The 21,669-nt window shown below is 36.0% G+C and overlaps 3 protein-coding genes across 4 annotated transcripts; 2 read left to right on the top strand and 1 right to left on the bottom strand.

Annotated features, from left to right (window-relative positions):
• The first annotated feature begins 556 nt into the window (after positions 1-556).
• On the top strand, positions 557-5,927 carry LOC108210654 (putative E3 ubiquitin-protein ligase LIN-1). Of its 2 annotated transcripts, XM_017382034.2 has the most exons (13): positions 557-860; positions 958-2,261; positions 2,484-2,628; positions 2,706-2,957; positions 3,067-3,373; positions 3,721-3,845; positions 3,919-4,035; positions 4,187-4,318; positions 4,400-4,522; positions 4,602-4,712; positions 4,800-4,946; positions 5,101-5,346; positions 5,595-5,927. In XM_017382034.2, the coding sequence occupies exons 2-13, from the start codon at positions 1,132-1,134 to the stop codon at positions 5,610-5,612; spliced, it is 2,853 nt and encodes a 950-aa protein (XP_017237523.1). In that variant the 5' UTR covers positions 557-860; positions 958-1,131; the 3' UTR covers positions 5,613-5,927. The 2 variants fall into 2 exon arrangements, with proteins under 2 accessions (XP_017237523.1, XP_063944814.1); XM_064088744.1 differs by having other exon boundaries at positions 557-2,261.
• Positions 5,928-13,683: 7,756 nt separating this feature from the next.
• On the bottom strand, positions 13,684-14,185 carry LOC108212438 (uncharacterized mitochondrial protein AtMg00810-like). Its single transcript, XM_017384165.1, has 2 exons — positions 13,884-14,185; positions 13,684-13,777 (listed from the first exon to the last, which is right to left on the bottom strand). Exons 1-2 carry the CDS (start codon positions 14,183-14,185, stop codon positions 13,684-13,686), a joined length of 396 nt encoding a protein of 131 aa, XP_017239654.1.
• Positions 14,186-19,002: 4,817 nt separating this feature from the next.
• On the top strand, positions 19,003-19,623 carry LOC108212440 (uncharacterized). The gene has a single exon (XM_017384166.1). It carries the CDS (start codon positions 19,003-19,005, stop codon positions 19,621-19,623), a length of 621 nt encoding a protein of 206 aa, XP_017239655.1.
• The last annotated feature ends 2,046 nt before the right edge of the window (positions 19,624-21,669 follow it).

Raw genomic sequence — 21,669 nt, 5'->3', positions numbered from 1 at the left:
ATGTCGTGTTTATGTATTATATTTTGAAATTATTTTTGAACACACACAACGATGCAAAAATCATGTATTTGGAGTTAGATCGTAAAAGTCTATTTAAAATTTGAGGTTCTGAAGCAGAAGTTTTAAGGTTCTATTTTAAGGATTGGTTATCTTTTCGACACTTATTTTGAAATTTTTTTTAAACACACACAACGATGAAAAAACATGTATCTACATTTACGACCCGAAAGTCTATTTAAAATTTAAGATTTTACCACATAACCTTAATAATTTTAAGATGTTATTTTAAGGATAGGTTGTCTCTTCGGCTGGGCCTTTTAATGAAAACAATTGGGTCAACTGAGGAATCCTCGTGGGCACGCTTTGGCTCGCTGTTATTTTGGGAGGTAGCCAGAGGTAAAAGGGCATGTACCAAAACCAAACGGAACTTGTAATTTGACCTTGCAACAGGGGGTTTGGTAGATTTTGCAAGTTCCTGAAGCCTTCTGTGTAATAATATAATCCTGGCATGTGTTCATGCACAAGTAGTTTTCTAGATATGACAATGATGCCTAGAGTCAGCACCCCTTTATCTGTTTGGAAGAATCCAACATGACCACCCAAACTTACACACATGGCAGAAATTGATATTATCTTTCTAAAACTTTGTTGTCAGCCAACATGGGCTTAAGTTAAACTGGTATCTAAATTGCCTCAGAATTTTTCTTTCTTGTCTACTTGTAGGAAATGGTCTTCCTAATAGTCCAACCTGACCAAGGTGGCAAGGTATCTTCACAAACGTCAGGAACTTCAATCCAAGACCATTATGATTTTTAGCCGAAGACAGTTTTTAATTCTTTACAGTTTCCAGAGAGAAAAAGGTAATCGATACGAACAATAACTTTTTATTCTCTCTTTCTCAGTTTCCTAAGCAGTTCACCTTAGTTACAAGAGAGTTTTTTGTGTCTTTTTGGTAAGGAATAATGAAAGAATCACTGGAAGCATTAAAGCAAGGCAGCCCCTGAAACCGGAAGCCCGGACCTCAAGAATCACAAGTGATCAGACAAGCAACTTACATTGTGTTTTGCATCTTAGTGCTCTTTTCAGATTTTCATTCTTGTTGGTACTTTTTAAAGGGCTGTATTTGTACATATGGATAGCCCTGCTGGTGAAGGAAGGCAAGCTGCTCCGAAGGATTTTGTTTGTCCTGTAACAGGTAATATATTTGATGATCCAGTGACACTTGAGACTGGACAGACTTATGAGCGTAAAGCAATCCAAGAATGGATAGATAGAGGAAACTCGACTTGTCCTATCACGCGACAGAAGCTGGATGGAGCTCAGCTGCCTAAAACAAATTATGTGCTCAAACGTCTGATTGCAAGCTGGAGAGAACAGAATCCCAGTTTTGCTATAACACAGTTTGATAATCAGTATCAGGAAAGTGATCCGAATTTTAATTCCATGACTCGTTCGGTTTCTCCTGATAGTGTCATAGGCCAAGTTAATATTGATAGTAGTGTTGTGGAGCTTAGAGTTGCCATCAAAAACCTTTGTATGTCTGAAATATTGAAGGAATCTGAAATGGCCGTTTTGTGGATTGAGCGTTTCTGGCACGAGGCTGACATAAAACTAGATGTTCAGAGTATTCTCTCCAAACCACCTATTATAAATGGTTTTGTGGAAATTCTTTTTCATTCGGTTGATGAAGGAGTCTTGAGGGCAACCGTTTTCCTTCTTTCTGAACTCGGGTACAGAGATGATGGAGTGGTCCAGACACTAACAAGAGTGGATTCTGATGTTGAATGTGTTGTAGCACTCTTCAAGAGGGGGTTCTTAGAGGCTGTTGTATTAGTTTATCTGCTAAGACCTTCTGCCATGATCCTTATCGATATGGATATTGTGGATTCCCTATTATCTGTTCTTGGGGTGAAGGAAGACGAATTAATTACAATGTGTATAAAACCGAAATCTGCTTCATTGTTTTTGCTTGGACAAATTCTTGCAAGTGCTGAAGAGAGCACTCTATCTGGATTTATGCGCGGTTTGGTTTCAGAAGAAGTGATTGGAAATATTGTGACTAGCTTGGAAGCTGAGTGGCAAGAGGAAAGGCTTGAAGCAGTTGGTATTTTGTTGAGGTTTATGCAGGAGGATGGACATTGTAGGAATGTCATTGCTGATAAGGCTGAACTTGCTCCAGTTTTAGAAAGCTTCTTCGGGGCAACTGATGATGAGCGATTCCAGATTGTTTACTTTCTTTCAGAATTAGTTAAACTCAACAAGTACGTCTCATTCGTGGTTTTCTTTTCTTAATGAAATCATAAAAAGCAATAACAACGTTGATAGATTTATAATTTAGTTTCAACCTAGCAGACACCCCTCTCCTCTCTTGGTAATAATAAATTGAACGTTCAAGTCTTAGATAAGGCACGGCTGTGAGTATTTAAATTGCTGCAACTGAGCATTTCCGCTATAAGTACTTTTTTGTGTCTAAATTTCTCCAGAAGGACTTTCAATGAGCAAGTCCTCCATATCATAAAAGATGAAGGGAGATTTAGTACAATGCATACATTACTCGTATATCTGCAAACAGCTCCCCCTGAACAGTGTCCCATTGTGGCTGGTCTGCTTCTCCAGCTTGACATTCTGGTTTGTGTCTTAACTCTGTTGCTTTCTGTGTCTCTAGTTTATTCTTAATAGTATTTAATCATGAGGGTACAAACCAGGTGGAGCCGAGGAAGACTAGTATATACAGAGAAGAGGCAATTGGTAGTCTAATTTCATGTATTAAGAATACAGACTCTCCTGCTGCTCAAATAGCTGCTGCAGAGACAATAGTGGCACTTCAAGGAAGATTCTCACATTCGGGAATGCCTCTAGCCAGGGCTTTTCTTCTAAAGTCTGCAGGACTTGACAAAAAATATAAATCTATACTGAGGAAGGAAAAGCTTCACAGATCTCCTAGTGAAGAAATTCTGGTTAGTTCCATTTTTTTCCTAGAAATAGGCTGTGCATTGAACTTTTCATATCTAGTTATACAACATACAGTTACATTGCATACAAATTAATAATTTACTTCATCTGCAGGAGGATGAGAAGGCTGCTGAGGAATGGGAGAGAAAAATGGCATATGTTCTGGTCAGCCATGAGTTTGGCTTACTGTTTCAGGCTTTAGCAGAGGGACTAAAAAGTCGATATGCAGAGTTATGTTCAGCATGCTTTTTGTCTGCCACATGGCTTGTACACATGATTGATGTTCTTCCAGATACAGGCATTCGAGGAACAGCCCGTCTCTGTTTGCTTAAGCGCTTCGTATCAATCTTCAAGTCTGCCAAGGACACAGAAGATAGAGCCCTTTCTATGCTTGCTCTAAGATGCTTCATTCGTGACCCTGGTAGGTAAAAAATCACTCTTTTAGAGTGACAATGTGGACATTGTACTGAAATATAGTATATAATGATAATTTTAGTAAATATGCTTTCTTATAATTAGCAAAAAGAATGCGTGGTAGTCCCTGAAGAACTAATAATTACAAGATTAGCATAACAACAATAAAGTAAGAGAATGCAAGAATGCGACGACTAATACTCTGATGTTCTGGACTTTGGTTATGGTAGTGTGAAATTCTGATGATGAATATGAACTCAATCAACTAGAAAAGCCCTTCATGACTATAGATCTCAAATTAGTTAAAGAAAAACCTTAAGTTTTACCAATTACACATGATGCTTCAAATCCCAGATGGGCTTCGTGATCTGAAAACCTCCATGAAAGATATCTTGAAAGGCCTGCGTGAGCTTAAAAAGTCATCTTCGGTTGCTTTTGAGATGCTGAAAGTGTTATCCGAAGGGAAAGATTCCAGCAGTGTAAGTTGTCTCTCATAACGCGACCCCTAAATTAGTATTATGCATTTCTATATCTTTCCTTCTCTCATTTTAGGACATTTGGAATCACAAGGAACTAGTTCAAGAAGATTGCAGTGTAAATGGAGAAGTTTTGTCAATCTTATGTTCCAAAGACAAGATTTTCTCTGGTCATTCTGATGGGACGATTAAGGTGATTAATTTGATCCAACTCGTTATGTAGTCATTCTTGACTCTTTATTTATTTGTCTTCGGAAGTGAATGTTAAGTTATCGGTTCTCCTAAACGTTAAGAAAATGACTTACCAAGATCATCTTATCAAAATTCTTTTCCAATCATAAAAGGTGTGGAGCAGTAAAGGCGAGACTTTACATTTTATTCAAGAGACACGGCAGCATACCAAGGCAGTTACGAGCTTGGCAGTTTCACATTTAGGGGATAAGCTTTACAGTGGTTCACTTGACAGAACAGTTATGGTATGGCTAAAACTCTGCCTGAACCTTATGTACTCTTTCCACCAGCTTCAGTGCTTATACCTTTTCGAAACTTCTCAATAGGCATGGTCCATTGGCAATGAATGGATGCAATTCGAACAAGTATATGATATGAAGGATCAGGTTAACAACCTAGCAGTCGCAAATAGTATTTCGTGTTTCATTCCTCAGGGTCCTGGAATCAAGGTAGGGAATGCATCTTCTATATATCTGAATTTCTCGTCCTGTCAAGAAATCATGAGAAGTTCCATACTGTTTCCCTTAGGTGCACTCTTGGAATGGAGCATCTAAATTGCTGAATTCGAAGAAATCTGTAAAGTGCTTGGCCCTTGTACACGGAAAACTATATTGTGGTTGTCAGGATAACAGCATTCAGGTGACAAAAACTATTGACAAGTCTCATTTTTTGCCTCTGGTTTTTTTACATTTTATTTTCCTGAGAGTGTAACTCCTGAATCTGCAGGAAATCGATCTGGCAACAGGGACACTCAGTATTGTCCAGAGTAACTCCAGAAATTTTATGTCTAAAATAAATCCGATCTATGCGCTGCAAGTCTCTGATGAACAACTACATTCAGTAAGCTCTTCCGTGGATGGATCAACTTTGAAGGTACCACTAAGACACTTCATTTCAATACTTTGCCGCTTTAAAAAAATATGCTTTCGGTTGAATTAAATAAACTGACAACTGTTATGACCTGTAGAGATGATCTCAGTAACTCAATAGTCAATACTAATTTCATGCCCAATTTTTGTGCATCAAGATATGTAGTACCTCAAACTACAATATGATCGGATCATTGACATCCGCGCTAGAAGTGCGGTCTATGGCAATAAGCTCCGGTATCATATACCTGGGGTGTAAAGGAGGGATAGTGGAGGTATGGTGTAGAAAGAAACTGGAAAGAAAGGAAACACTTCAAACTGGTACCAGCGGAAAAGTTCTCTGCATGGCTCTAAATGATGAAGAAGAGATTTTATTAGTAGGAACCGCTGATGGCAAAATCCAGGTAAAAAATTTATCCGTCTTTTTATATCACAAAGTTCAGATATCAGATACGGAAATGGTTACCACTGACATGTCCATACATTTGGGTGGGACGGAGGGAGTAGTATATGTTTAAGGACAGTTGGCAGGGACTCGGGCTGATATTGGCCCGAGTCCCTCCCCGCTTGCATATACCACAAAACTAATAATGTTAAGTAAAAATATGTCAGACGTGTTGAATTAACTCTGACTCTCTCCCGCGGACTGCAGGCGTGGAAGTTGAGCTGAGGCGGAAGCCGCGGAGATTCGGATGAATAAGTGGAAGTAGGGCAACTAGATCTGCCATCTTTGTTCTTGCAATAAACTTCTCCTAAAGCTGTTAATTACCGCGGGAAAAGTAAGTGTATAGGTTGTAAGAAAGTAGATATGAATTTGTTGAGGCAGCCACATTGTTTTTGTGAAATGCGGGTTCCAAAATCCGAATAATGTAGGCTAATTCCTTTTGGAGCAGTTGATATGATTGATGGTGGAGGGGAGAAAATTCCATTTATGTAGACACCATGTAATTCCATTTTGACAAGTATATATTCATCTTTAAGTGTCCTTGGCTAGTAACCATTTTTTTTTGCAAATTTTTTGGCGGCCAACTCTTTATCCTCAGCCATTTCTGTTGCCAAATAAAGAATCTATTCAAGCAAATTGATTAATAAAAGAAGGCACAAATTTTATAATTGAGCGTACGCTTAGGTAGTAAATTGGCATGAGGGAGTGAGTGTATTGGTCCTCCTCGACGAGGATTGTTGAAGACGTCAGCTCGCTAGTCAGTAATCATCAGTTTTTCTTTTTGGATTCGGAGCTGATTTCGTTAACCTCTGCCTGATCTTCACTTGTGAACTCTACGATCCCTTCAACAAATTGATCTACGATGCATGGCTCTGGTTTACGTCCCTCTATTTGCAGTATTATTTATTAGGCAACCCCCTGGTTTCAGGTGATGTCCAATCTAGTATCCTCTGGCCATCTTTCTCCCACTTTTACCTTAACTGAATTGTCTTCATCGAGAAACTCTACCGTGTACATCATATTTGTTGAATTTGAGGGGTCTGAATGATCTCATTATTTCTTCTTCACTGCAATCTAACATCCTCCCATTCAGGCCTATGTTGACATTGAACTATGACGCGTACTTCATGGTTTTGTTGCAACACTCTCTTCAATCATACTGACATCTAGTATCCTATGGGAGTTTCTTCCATTTATTTCGATGTAATTTTCTGAAATCTTCAGGACCTACGAGCTCTCCATTTAATTGTATGTTATTAAGCATATAAAAATTTTGTTTGAACCCGCCTGATTTCTGATCTATTACTGTCTCCTTACTTTGAACCCAAAATCGCTGATATTTTCTTGATTCAGGCAAGAACAAGCGGGTCTTGCAGCAAGACCTGCTTGTTCTCGTCCTCGTTGCAGTGGCTTCCTCTCCCTTGCCCTTCCTTTTGTATATTTTCTGCACACATGAAAGCTTTTCAAGACATCATCATATTCACTAATCAAGTCGCCTTCTTGTTTTCTATAAATACCGGCCTCTTCGCATGATGCCTTCACTTTTGGCTTTGCCTTATCTGTTTTCTAGCTCGCTCTCGTCTATTTCATGTTTATTTCCGAAACCAATGTTGTCTGGCCAGTGTAGCCTTATATATGAATGCAACCTCATTCTCTTTCATCCTAGGTCTCCTTTATTTCCAGGTGTGTAATCTTTGCCATATATTTTACATATTCCCCATCCAGGTGCCTTCAAGCTTCAATCTTTTAACTTTGATACCCCTGTAAATTTCACAATTTCCTCTCCCTTTTTTCTTTAAATAATGGCGTCTAGGCGAGCCTCCATGTTTGGCTTGCTATTTATCCTCACATTTCTACATTCATGTGTTTGCTTCCTTTTCTGTGGTATCTTCTTAGTATAAAGAAGCATCATCTTCCTTTTAATTTTTTTTTGTTACTCTCTCCGTTACTTTTTATTAGTCACTTTGACTTTTTACACGTATTTTGAGGTGCAATAAAAACGTATTTCTGCATGTTATTTTTAAAATGTTCTTTTTTTGAATAAAAATATAGATGTCAAACTTTTATTCAGAAAAAGAAATTTTGAAAAATAATATGAAGAAGTATATTTTTTTACACCTCAAATTACGTGCACAAAGTCAGAGCGACTGTTATTTAGGAGCGGAGGGAGTACTAATCTAATGCTCCTCGTGTGTTGTTTGTGCAGGCGAGGCTATTTGTCAATATTTGATGTTCTGAATTTGTGCACACTTATTAAGAAATGCACCAAGAGATGATTATAAATAAACTCTTTTTCATTTCTACTATTATTAAAACTGAGTATGTATAGTTATGAGATAGTATGGAACTTGCACCAATAGTTTTACGTGTATTTTCTCATGAAGGAGTAGAACTTGCCAACTTCAAGGTTTTTTTTTCTCATTTTTCAAAACTTCCCTCCACAATTTTAATAAAAATTATTTTATCAAATCTTCAAAACTTCCATAATTTTTAGTAAGATTCAAATGAATATTTTAAAACTACCACCCTCCCCATATTCCCTCCATACACAATATGATAAATGATTACCTAAAAGACGTCATACAAAACACTTGGCATCCAAGCGGAGATATAGGTGAAACATATAGAAGGAGAAAAGTATATGTTGGGAAAGATTATCGAATATTCCTGCAAACACAGAAGCATGTGCTTTTTTATTAGCCAATACTATTTTTTTTTAATTATAATGCGTATCTAGTCTTTTTTTGATAATTTGAATGTTTTTTATAATCATAAATCTATCTAGGTTTGTTAGTGTGATTCAACAGATTTTTTCATATTATATCTATGTTGGACTCATTATTTTATATATTATGTACATTAATATTTTTTGTTTCCATTAGTAAAGTTTTATACTTATATTTGTAAATTTTTATATTTGTGTGTACATATACAGTTGTCATTTGTCAAGTTCACAGGATCAGACACAAAAAGAAAATATTTCATCTCAACATGGTAGGATATTTACAACAAATCAAATTGACTGGAATGAACTTTTTGGAGTAAGTTTATTTTAGTGATCTTGTTTTTTAAATTGAGTTTCCTTTTAATAATCTTTAAATTTTACTGTCTAACTATATTTTTTGTTGCTTTTTAGAGGTGAAACTTCTTTAGAATTAGAAAGTAATTCATTTCATGAACTTGACTTAAAATCCATGTAGGGATGAGCAAACAACCGAAAAAAAACCGAAACCGAACCGTAACCGGTAAAAACCGATTCGGAAAAAAACGAGCCGAAACCGAAACCGAAAAATTAAAAACCGAACCGATGTTATGGGTTCGGTTCCGATTATTGGTTAAAACCGAACCGAGAAAAACCGAACCGAACAATTATTTAAATAATTAAATAAATTATATATATATATATATATATATATATATATATATATATATATATATATATATATATATATATATATATATATATATAGGGTGAGGTTCAAATTAGAACCAGATTTAAAGTTAGAACTTAGAACTCATATAAAGTCATTAGATTCTGATTAAACTAATGGTCAAGATCAAATATTACATTTAAAATTGGCTATTTACTATTATTTTCATACATGATTGTAGGTAATTAATGCATGCATTGACTTCAATAATTATATGTAGAAAAATGTTAAATTACCTTCTATAATTAAATGGCTTGTATATTGATTGATACAATATTTTCAATGTTCTGCAGTAGTATCAATATAATTATTAAATAATATAAGTATGATATTTGACGTACTATAGCAGTATTTCTATTGTTTTAAAAAACTATATGTACTGCAATGGTATCGGTATAATTATTAAATAATAAGTATGATATTTGACATACTATAGCAGTATTTTATTTTTTTAAAAAAATATTGTATTGTAGTACCATCTTCTTTTATATTAGTACAAGTGCTGCAGCAGTATCACGTAAATTTGTTATACGTTTACATTTATAAAATTAAATCACGCAAATCTGTTATGTATTTACATGTATGAAAACAAAATATTTGATATTTTTTTATTTTATTATACTGATTTATATACTTGAAATTTAATTGGAAATTGTATTAATCATGAAAAGTAATAAATCTGATCATTAACTCTTATTTATTATTGTTTTAAATATTCACACACATAAATGTCACATAAGTATATGACATGTGATTAATACTAGTGATAATTTTAACCACACATCCTATTTATATCTAATGGTAATTCATAAGGTCTAAGTTCTAAGTATAATGTGGTTCTATCTGGAACCTGACCCATATATATATATATAATTTATATTAATTTTAAAATAATTTGAAATGAAAATTCAAGAATAACAAGTAAATGAGAGGGCTGGGGCATATATGATTCTAAGATGGTGGCTCTCGAGTTGCAATTTGTTTGTATTTATAAATTACGACTTAAGTCCAGAGAAATTTTTTGGCTGAACAATAACAACAATAAGGAGAAATTTTTAATAGTCTGTGGAGGGTGGTGTGCACAAATATGTCCAACAAAAGGTAAAGGGGAGGGAGAAGAAACTTCAACATAAATTACAAGGCCTTAACAATGAAACAATTTAAGTTTCTGCCTCATGCGATGAATAACAGTTGATTTAGTTGATTTGCAAGCCTTCTGATGATATATTCCTCCAAAGTACACCCTTTATTTTGTATATTTATCCTGGTGTTTCCGATCTAACTAAGAGTTAAGATTTCTCACAAAGTTATGTGATCATCTATGATTTTCTTCTTCATGTCTTTTAGTAAGTAGGCTAGTGCACAGTGATTATTATGTTTATATTACGCGCGTCAATTAATCTTCTTCGTAGTTTATTTTTAATTTGTAAATTTGTCGGTTTTGTAACCGAAACCGAACCGATTATAACCGAACCGGAGGTTTTTAAACCGAATCCGAACCGACGGTTGCAGTTTCAATTTTAAAAACCGAAGATATATGGTTGCAGTTCTGGTTTTATCCCGAAACCGAGCCGAACCGGCCCACGCTCACCCCTAAATCCATGTGAGAGTAAGATTCTTTTTGGAAAGAATTTTAATTTTGATAGTGCTAATTTGTTATTGTTTAAAATATTTAGGGCTGTCAAAAAAATCTGAAAAATCTGTATCCGAAAGAAAGCGGATATTATCCGTATCTGAATCCGGACTATGCGGATACAGATATGGATATAGGCGTATCCGTATCCGAAAATAATTATTGTATTATATAAATATTTATATTTATATATGTTATATAATTTTATTAAATAATTTATTAAACTGATAAATTTATAATATATTTAATTTTTTATAACTTATTATTTAGTCAAAAAATCTATTATCATTAACATGGGGTCCGTGACTTGCGTGAGTCATTTTATTCCTTAGTTAATACTCCGTTAGAGCATGTCCAACCTCACAAAACCCTTAGGTAAAAAATGAGTTGGCATACCATATATAAAAAATATAGCTAATCTGTTGAAAAAAGCACACTCCAACCACATGAAACTGTTGTCTATAATTTTAGCCAACCTCCTATGGATGATTATATTTGTCGAACCTCTATAGATCTGTAAGAAATATGTAGGAAGATTACACATTATTTATTACCATATTGAACTGATATATTCTATTTTAACAAACTAAAATATTAATACTGTAACATACTATTTTTAAATTATAGCCAACCAATATAGCCAATACCATTGAAGTATAATGTCTTACAGGTTCAGCAAATTATACATAATGTCTTACAGGTTCAATTTAGCCAACAATTATAGCCAACCCCGTTGGAGGTGCTCTTAACCATCTTTTATGATTCCCTTCACCTCCCATCGCTACTCCCTAGTTGGCGACTCCTTTGCACCAGACCTTTCCAGATAAATTGTAATTGAAATTGCTTGCCCCTTCATCATCTGCGACTTGTTGTTACTGGTAAGCACAGTACATGACAGTCGGAAAACCCTTCTCAGGTGTGTTGTGACTGAGAGCATGCTCCACCTCCGCCTACAACCCATCTCCTCATCTCCCCAAATCGCCCCTGCATTCTCAGTTCATTCTCGATTTTAAGGTGTGATTGTAAATAATGTAGCGGGTAGGAAATCAATTTTCAAGGATGGATCCAATTTTTTTTTTATTTATTTAAAAAACGGATCCGGATAATATCTGTATCCGGATATTATCCGGCGGATCTCGGATACGGATATTCTTTCTCACAAACTTGCGGATACGGATCTGGATAAGGATACGGTTTTAGATTCCTGGATACGGATACGGATATAGGCAAATCTGTATCCTAATTATCCGTTTGATAGGCCTAAAAATATTATACATAAACTTTTGTGAACTTTTTCTTTTGTACATGCAAATGATTTGCGAAAAGAAGAAGAAATTGTGTCCCGCTATTATGAAGCATTCACCACAAATTTGGATAATATAATCATGAGAGTAATTTTAAATTACCAGTTTTAATTTTGTTTATTATGTATAGAAATATTAATTAAAAAAGATTTCTCCTATATTTTATTTTAATTTACTTGTTTCACAGGAAAAGAAAATGCATCGAAAAATCAAAGACGGACAAAAAAATATAAGATATTGTCAAATAAACAAAGACAGGTTGTGTATCTTGCTTTGCTAGAAAGAAGTGCCAATGGAAAACTAAAAAATATACAAACAGGGAAGTTGCGTCACTTTTCTCGATACCAATGAGGACAATTCAGCGCATTTGAAAGCTCTCCAAGAAAAATGTGAGGGATGGAGTAACAAATGTTTCTCATTCAAAAATCAAAAATTGTGGTCGGAAACGAATTGTTGTAGACTGGAATAAATTTGAAAATCTTCCATTTACACAGAGAAAAACTCTCTGTGATGCAGCAGCTGCTATGAAATTTAGCACATCAGTGTTGTCCAGCAATTTGAAACTAGGAGTTATAAGGCGCACTCAAGTCCAATGAAGCCAAGTCTAATACAAAAAGGGTAAGACTAAAATTTTGTCTATCGATGTTAGACAAAAAATAGTCTTCCCCACGAGCTAAATTTTATGAATATGTATAACATAGTACATATTGATGAGAAGTGGTTTAACTTGTCAAAAACTACAGAGTCATATCATCTTTTAGCAAACGAAAAGGAGCCTCTTCGTATCTGTAAAAGCAAAAATTTTATTACCAAAGTCATGTTTTTGGCGGCTATAGCACGTCCACGGTTTGATGCTGATGGAAACATCACATTCTTTGGAAAGATTGAGATTTTTCATTTGTTACCAAAGAACCTGCTAATAGGAGTAGTATAAATAGACCTGCGGGGACCGGCCTCGAGACAAAAGCAATGACGTATGTGAAGAGAGAAAATGTAAAAGAATTCTTGATTCCGAAAGTGTTGCCAGGAATAAAAGAAAAATGGCCAGGTGGAAACGTGGAGGTCATATTCATTCAACAGGATAATGCAAGAACTCACGTAGATTTTATGGATACAGAGTTTGCACAAGAATATGATTTTGATATTCGTTTAATGTGTTAACCTCCAAACTCTCCTTATTTAAATGTCTTCGGTCTTTTTCGAGCTGTCCAATCCTTGAGGTACAAATAAGCCATGAAAACAATTGATGACCTTATACATGCAATTGAAGAAACTTTTGAAAACTATCCAGTCGCCCAGTTGAACCATATCTTCTTGACTTTACAATTATTGTTGGAAATAATAAAAAGCAAAGAGAAGAAACTTGTTCTCTGAAATTTCTGATAATGCATTAAGAAATAGGTTAATACAATTTATATGATTATAATATAACAGATTCATTAGACTAGTACATTGAACAATTAATTATCTTGGAATATGTAAACTTAGATTCATGTATCTGCATCATGTATCAGTTGCTCCATATTCATGTTTAGAGTTGATAAGCTTTCTGGAAGGATTTAGCTTATATTCCAACAGCCTCCCTTAAGCTAGATTCTTGTAACAACAAGTTTTGTCTTCAAGCCTCTGAATGCTTCTAACTTTAATGGCTTTGTAAAAATATCTGATGCTTGTTCTTCACTTGTGCAATACTTAACTTCAATTTCCCCGTTCTTGATCAAATCACGGATGAAATGATATTTAATTCGAATGTGTTTGCTTTTGCTATGAAAAACAAGATCTTTACTAAGGGCAATTGCAGAACTGTGGTCACAATAAATTTCTAGACAATCCTTGAAACTTTGCTTGCGTTCTTGTAACACCCATTTAATCCAAGCAAGGGCCAATGATATATACTCTGCTTCCGCTGTTGAAAGAGCCACAACGACTTATTTCTTTGACATCCACGATATAGCACCCGATCCAACAAAAAACACATTTCCTGATGTGCTCTTACTGTCATCATGGTCTCCTGCCCAGTCACTATCGCAGAATCCAACAAGTGTAGGATTGCATACTTTTTGATAATAAATTCCTTCTGAGAGTGTTCCTCGAATATATCTTAAAATTTCTAGGACATTCCATAAACCTGCTAATTAAACTGACCTCATAAGCAATGTCGAGTCTTGTAGCAGTAAGATACATTAAGTTTCCCACGAGACTCTGAAATAATATAGGATCAATAAGCTCAGAATCATCATTCTTGCTTAGTTTCAAACCAACTGCAACTGGCGTACTTACAGAATTTGCATTTTCCATTTTGAACTTTTTCAACACTTCTCTGGCATACTTCTGCTGTGAGATAAAAAATCCTCCATTGCTTTGTTTAATCTCCTTGCCAAGAAAAAAATGTAGCAACCCCAGATCAGTCATCTCAAATTCTCGTTTCATGTTTTCTCGTTTCATTTTGAAAAAATTTAGCTAATTCATTCTCACGATCCAACATTTCAGTAATAGTTTTGATAATTCTTGTATCCAGAAGTTCATCATTGTGCGGAAAGGATACCCGTTTTTCGACTTCTTGTTGATTGTCATACATGTAGATTTGTGAATAAACTGGCTTCTCACCATCATCCGGGTACAAAGAGCCGATCTGATGATATATTTCACCAAATATACGATAAAAAAAAGGGCCACCACCGTTATTATATCTTTTATCTATTTCTCCACCAGTGGATGTGAAGGAAAATGCAGTGTTGTACATCCTGTAATTTTTTCTAAATGCTTTACTTAATTCATCTATTCCATCCAACAGTCTCTTCAATTCCGGGGGAGTTTCTTGTAAGTTAGGTAGTTTAACTTTACCATGGCTACAACATAGTGAGAAGCCTGAAGTGTTTGAAGCACCTTCTTCTCTCGTTCTTTCCTGCCCCCACATTAGTGCACCACAGTATACACATTCTTTGTCGGCACTTCCAATATTTAGGATCGATGTTGCTTTTGTTGTAGCAAAATAGGTTTGTATAGTTTAGCTATAACATGATAAGTTAAATAGTTATTTGCTGTTAATTTTTGTGGAGCCTATGAAAATTTAGGCTTACCAAACTTTTCCTTGTTCGACTGTATTTTTGTCCTCATTCGTTTGCTAACTTCAGCAAATGCTTTAAAAATAAAAATAAAAATCAAATCAGTAATAAATAAATTTATATATATATATACATGTATTATATACTTATATATAATAAGCGTAAGGGAGATATAGAGAATACCTTTTGTTGTAGATGTATTCCTCTTTATCATTTGTATATACTTTGTGCTTTCATCAGTAACTGGTATATCTATATACACGAAAGAACAACTTATAAGGGTTAATAAAAAAAATTTGCACGACATGGTATTATAAAAATTGTAACCTCTAGAAATTACCATTGTTTACTTGTTGACATTCTATCGCATTAATCTTTTGTTTTGCTCTTCGGTCACGTCTTAGTTTGTTTCTTTGGCTCCGTTCCTCTTCTGTAGCTTTATTGTATTGCTCCCGGCGTCGCTTGTTAAGCTCAGTTCGTTTTCTTATAACAATTTCAGAATTTGATCCTTCAGCTAAATCTGTAACATCAGCTATAATAAAATACATAAAATTAGAATTGCTAAGACTAATTAAAATCGGATATGTAGGATGAATTAATTTTAACATTAAAGTATATCCATGTGTACCTCCTTGAAAAACAAAAAGCACACAAAAAGCACTAATGTATACGCTAATAGTAATATTAATGTGTGAGATATAAATTATGAAGTGCCTATACCTAGAATTAACTTGTTCCCAGAATCTTTGAATGATCCGATCACGGGAAAAATGTTAAGCTATTGTTATGCAAACCAAGGAGTTCTACTTACATGTTTACTATTCAATACGTACATGTTTATTTTGCTTCGATTCTTAGGTATGAGTTTATAATACGTGGTGATTTTCTTGCAGGTTTTGCCAGATCTTGACATGAAATACCTTGATAAAGTTATTACCCAAGGCATGAATAGAAAGAAACAGCATGAAGTAGGTTACTATAATGGTGACGAAGGCAATTTTTTTTAAGTTCACTTATATTTGATCTGTAATATTCCTACTGGAAAGTTAATTTGCCAACTAAAAACTCAAAAACACATTTGCATTAAGAATACACTGACTATAGGTTTTCAAATGAAATTTACACAATACACTATCATCTGGAGTAATTTACTGACCGATGAGTAAGCTTCTAATTTCATTAAGAATTGGTGTATTGATTGTTCTACTGCTCTACCTGTATTGTTCTAATGTCAGAGATCAATAATTTTGATGTCACACATATTTAATGCACATATCACATGCTAAACTTTACTTACATGGTTCTTGTTGTTGCTTGTTTTGTTCTTGACGTAGTCTGTACCGTTCTCTACGCCACTTGTTACGTTCAATTCTCTATTTTTCATTCATATTATTTGATTCATCATGCAAATCCATGGCGTTATCTACGAAAAATTGAATAAATCAATATAATTTAGACAAAACAGAAAAAATTAATAAAACCGATGCATAGCAATTTATCAAATAGCAGTAAAAAAAAGAGAGAAGCTAATTACCTTTGTGAGTTCGATGGAGAAGTTTGGGGAAGAAAGAACCGTTGCAAACTTTGTCAAGATTGAGGCCATAAGAAACACTGGGAGATTTCCAAGTTAAAATATTTGAAGAAGAAGACGCAAGAATGGGTTTAAGATGAGGCTGATATGAAGTAGTTTATATAGAAGATCTTGACAAATTTTATGTTTCGAAGAATTTGGTTGTAATTTGTTTCTGACTAAAAAAATAAATCATAAACATGCATGCAAGTAGAAGGCATAACATGTCTTGGAATAGGAAAAGGTGTTAAAAATATGTGTTCTGTCTTGGATTAGGAAAAAGTGTTAAAAATATGTGTTCTAGTATAAATGTATTTTATATTAGAATTATTATAATGTGATTTAAATATTTGTCTAAAAATTCTGGTAGGAAATATTTATTTTGTAATAAAAAAAATCAAAAACACTTGAAAGACAGAATTTGTTTTGGATTCAGAAAAGGAATTAAATTGCAAGTAGATATCAGTTGCCTTATAGAACAGAATTTAATTTTGTTCTAATCTAACGGTGCTTATTTGTTAAATATACGATCCAACGGATGATCAGCTTTTAGACCAAAGGACCATGCGACCAAATTATCTCCCTTACGCTTATTATATATAAGTAGGAAATGAGTTTGACTTGGATTTGCTTTCTAATGAAATCAAATTATTTTGTAATTGGAACGTATGCGTAAGAGACCGAGACGCCGGTCCAGCGAATAGGCCATTGTGGGCCTGGAATTCCTCAGATTTGGTGACATGCTTCTTGCATGATCCGGTGCTATCTCGCGACTAATCATCGGCTATAGCACAGCGTTAATAATTCCAATTATATACAAAAAGATTTATGAAAACGATTTATGAGAAAGATTATGAAAATTCTAATGAGATTGTTTACGATTTAATGCCTTTCTTTGCAGCATTAAGTTGTATTGATAAAGTTGAATTATTGCTAATTCTTTCAGCAATGATAGTTTTAATTCCAGAACAAGGTTAGCCATGCATTATTAAAAATATTATTGTTGAGCATGCTTTGCTCATCTTTGCTTTCCTGTGTTCATTCTTTCAGTGAAAACTGAGGATGCCTCATCTTCACACCGCACGTAAGAGTGTGCCAGTGCATCATCCTTTGGTCTTTAGGTTCCATCTACCTAACCAGGTGGGTTTTGGTATAGATAGTTTGAAGTGAGAGAGTATATAGTTTGTTATAAAATATTATTAGTGTGTAAAACTTATCTAGACATTTAGTCATTGGCATAGCTTCTCGTCGAAGTGATCCTAATGACATCAAGTGTGATGTAATAACTTTATAATTCGGTTTAGTTCTTGTTTCACACTATAAGCTGTTTGGATCTCGGTATGAGGGGTCGTTTGCATGCTTTTATTTATTTACAGGTTATTTTACTTTCGTGGCACCAAATTCTTGACCCCTGAATTTTGGGCTGTCACAAGTTGGTATCAGAGCTACAGGTTATCAGTCACTGAAACAAGAATAGTTAGGATAGTTTAAGATAAGATCACTTATTCAGACTCATATAGAGTTTGACTCGAGGCTGTCGGATATAGTCTTGATTAATAAGATAAGATAGCTTTAGTTATTCCGTCAAGTATTTTGACGATAAATATATATATAATAATTCTTGCAGCATTCTGAGTCTGATACAGAGCCAGAGGGGCAGGGGTCACGTTCACCCCATAGGAGTGGCTATGATTCAGACCCTTCGGGAGATAGTGAGTCGGTGAGGGTTCTAGAGATGCCACCAGTGGGTCTCTCGGCACGTGCTAGAGCTCCTAACGCCACGTCAGCGACATCACCTACTCTGGTGGAAGCTAGCCAGTATGTACCTTTTCGTCAGTTTGCGCAGTTGAGACAGACGTGCGAGTTCATGCAAGGCCAAAACCAGGAGCTCAGGACTTTGGTTCAGTCTTTTTCGGAGAGAGTTGGTTTAGGAGCCCAGGTTCCAGTTGTGGGCGAGCGCCCAGCTAGGGATACAGCGAGAGAGGTGAGGGCCATCCTTGCTATTGCCGAGAACTGGTTGAGGGTCCTTCCTTCTTCGAGTAGTGGGGTCCGCGATCCAGAGGGGTAGAGCGCGTGATGTGCTATGTGTTAAGCAGGCTCCACGAGGTTGGTGATCCAAAGGATGAGTGATGTGGTGGGATGAGCTTGTTGTACATAGAGAGTGTAGTGTGTGTTAGATGCATACTATAGATAGTCACCTATTGCAGAGATGGCGCCACGGAGACAGCCATAGTTTTGTAGGGCTTTTGTGTACCATACCCCACCCTTTCTACTGGTGACCCGATGCATTTCTTTTCTTGTACTTTCTTTTTTCTGTATAGTATGTTTGTACGGTTTTAAAGCGATTATACGCTTGTAGCTTGATATTATATAGTGCTTGTTTCCATTACCCACATTGTCTTTACTAATCACTATATAAACTGCTTAATCCTTATTCAGTCATGATTCTTTCTTCATTATCATAGTTTATTCTTAATCTGTGAAATCACAAGCAAATTATATAGTAGTATTTTTGGGGATATCCAAACCATTTCAGATATTCTTCGATAACTTGATTTATGAAACTATTTAAAAATGTTACTTAATAAGTTGCTTGTTTTATCACCGGAATCATGCCGCCAAAGAAAATTGTTCGTGTAGAGACCGCAAATGCAGGCCAGACAGATCCAACCATCGCTCAGATTTTGGAACTTTTGCGTCAGCAAGCTGCTAATCAGGAGAGGCAGCAACAACGTCAGCAAGTGCCTGCCGTTACTTTTAAGACTTTCCAGTCAGTTAAACCTCAAGAGTTCTTGGGATCTTCCGACCCGATTAAAGCCAGAGCTTGGCTGAAGGAGACTGATAAGGCATTCTCCCTGGCAAAGGTAGGGGCGGATCAGAAGACCGAATTTGCCAGCTACTTTCTGAAGGAGGAAGCCAACTACTGGTGGGAGTCCAAGCGAGCGCTTGTGATAGGAGAAGTTGTTCCATGGGAAAGGTTTACAGAATTGTTCTTGGAGAAGTACTTTCCCAGGTATATGCAAAATCAGATGGAGCTAAAGTTCTTGGAACTAAAACAAGAAAACCTGAGTGTTTCTGAATATGAGGCTAAGTTTACTGAGCTAGCAAGGTTTGTTCCTGAGTATGTCAATACTGATGAGCAGAGGGCTAAGAGGCTCCAACAAGGACTAAAGCCTTGGTTGCGGAGCAGGGTAGCTGCTTATGAGTTAACTTCGTATGCGGCTGTTGTTTAGAAGGCTATGATTATTGAGGGGGAAAGTGATATGTCCCAAAAGGAAAGGGACGGTAAGAAGAGAAAGGTGGAAACCACAGAAGTTAGTCAGAGGCCGATGAACTTTCAGAACCGTTTTAACCGAAGACCAGATTTCCGTCAGAATAGGAATATGGGATTCCAGAAGCCAGAGCAGGGTTTCGCAAGTCAAAGTAGTCGGCCCCAGCAAGGTAACCGTCAGGGGCAATTTAGACCTCCCATTCCTGATTGCAGAATCTGTGGGAAGAAGCATTAAGGAATATGTTCCAGAACAAATGTAGTCTGCTTTAAGTGTCAGCAAAGGGGGGCATTATGCTAGTGAGTGCCAGGATAATAGACCCAAGGGAACCACTTGCTTCAAGTATGGAAAAGTGGGCCATATTTCGAAGGATTGTAGAACACCAGCACCTGCCAACAATGTGCCAAGACTTCCAGCACCATAGGCACAACCGCTAGCCATAGCAGCACCACCTAAGGCCAGGACTTTCAACATGACCTTGAAAGATGCAGTCAAGGACTCGAGCGTTGTGGCAGGTACGCTTCCTATCAACTCCATATCTGCCAAAGTATTATTTGATTCTGGAGCTACCAAGTCATTTGTTTCTGAAGATTTTGCTCATAAATTATTTTGCGAGATTCGTATGTTAAGTGAAGCTTTGTCTATAGAAGTAGCTAATCAAGATAGAGTCTCGGTTACTCAAGTTTATCCCCGCTGTGAGATTGAGATTTTAGGACAGGTATTCCTTGCGGACTTGATTCCTTTCAAGTTAGGCACGTTTGACGTTATTCTAGGAATGGATTGGTTGACTGATCATGACGCTCAGATCAACTGTAAGAGCAAGCGAGTAGTATTGCGAGCTTTAGACAAATCCAGAGTCGTATTCAAAGGTCAGAAACAGACGAAGGAATCTCTGACTATTATGCAAGTTAAGAAGTTGCTAAGACAAGGTTGTGAAGCCTATTTGGCTCACGTGGTGGACTTGGATGCCGAGTCACCCAGCATTGAAAGTATTCCTATAGTGAATGAGTTCAAAGATGTATTCCCCAACGAACTTCCAGGTTTACCTCCAGACAGGGAAATTGAGTTTGCTATTGACCTAGCACCTGGTACTGAGCCAGTATCAAGAGCACCTTATCGTATGGCTCCAGTGGAAATGAAGGAGTTGGCCACCCAGCTACAAGATCTTCTTGATAAAGGAATAATCAGACCCAGTGTTTCACCGTGGGGCGCTCCGATTCTATTTGTAAAGAAAAAGGATGGTAGTATGAGATTGTGTATTGACTACCGTGAATTGAATAAGTTGACCATTAAAAACAAGTATCCACTACCAAGAATTGATGACCTCTTTGACCAACTGAAGGGAGCTGTATGTTTTTCTAAGATTGACTTAAGATTAGGATATCATCAGTTGAAGATCAAGACTGAAGACGTTCCTAAGACGGCATTTCGAACTAGATATGGGCACTATGAGTTTTTAGTGATGGCGTTTGGATTGACGAATGCACCTGCAGCTTTTATGGATATGATGAATCGCATCTTTGAGAAGTATCTGGATAAATTTATGATCGTATTCATAGACGACATCTTGATATATTCTAAGTAAGAAGAAGAACACGCCGAGCATTTGAGAATTGCCTTGGAAATCCTGAGAAAGGAAAAGTTATATGCCAAGTTCTCTAAGTGTGAATTTTGGTTTCAAGAAGTGCAGTTTCTAGGACATGTTGTGAACAACGAAGGCATTAAAGTGGATCCAGCAAAGATTGAGTCCATAATGAATTGGGAGAGGCCAAAATCACCAACTAAAGTGAGAAGTTTCATGGGATTGGCTGGTTATTACAGAAGATTTGTCAAGGATTTTGCAAAGATAGCATCACCATTGACCAAGCTAACCAGAAAGAATGAGAAATATGAATGGAATGATAAGTGTGAAGAAAGCTTCCAAGAGTTGAAGAAGAGATTGGTAACTGCACCAATTCTGACGCTACCTAATGAGCAAGGAAATTTCATGATCTATAGTGATGCTTCTCA

This window comes from Daucus carota, chromosome 3 (genome assembly GCF_001625215.2).
Source record: "Daucus carota subsp. sativus chromosome 3, DH1 v3.0, whole genome shotgun sequence".
Classification (NCBI taxonomy): domain Eukaryota; kingdom Viridiplantae; phylum Streptophyta; class Magnoliopsida; order Apiales; family Apiaceae; genus Daucus; species Daucus carota.
Note: the sequence above shows the minus strand (reverse complement) of the source record. Positions and strands in the feature narration are given on the sequence as shown.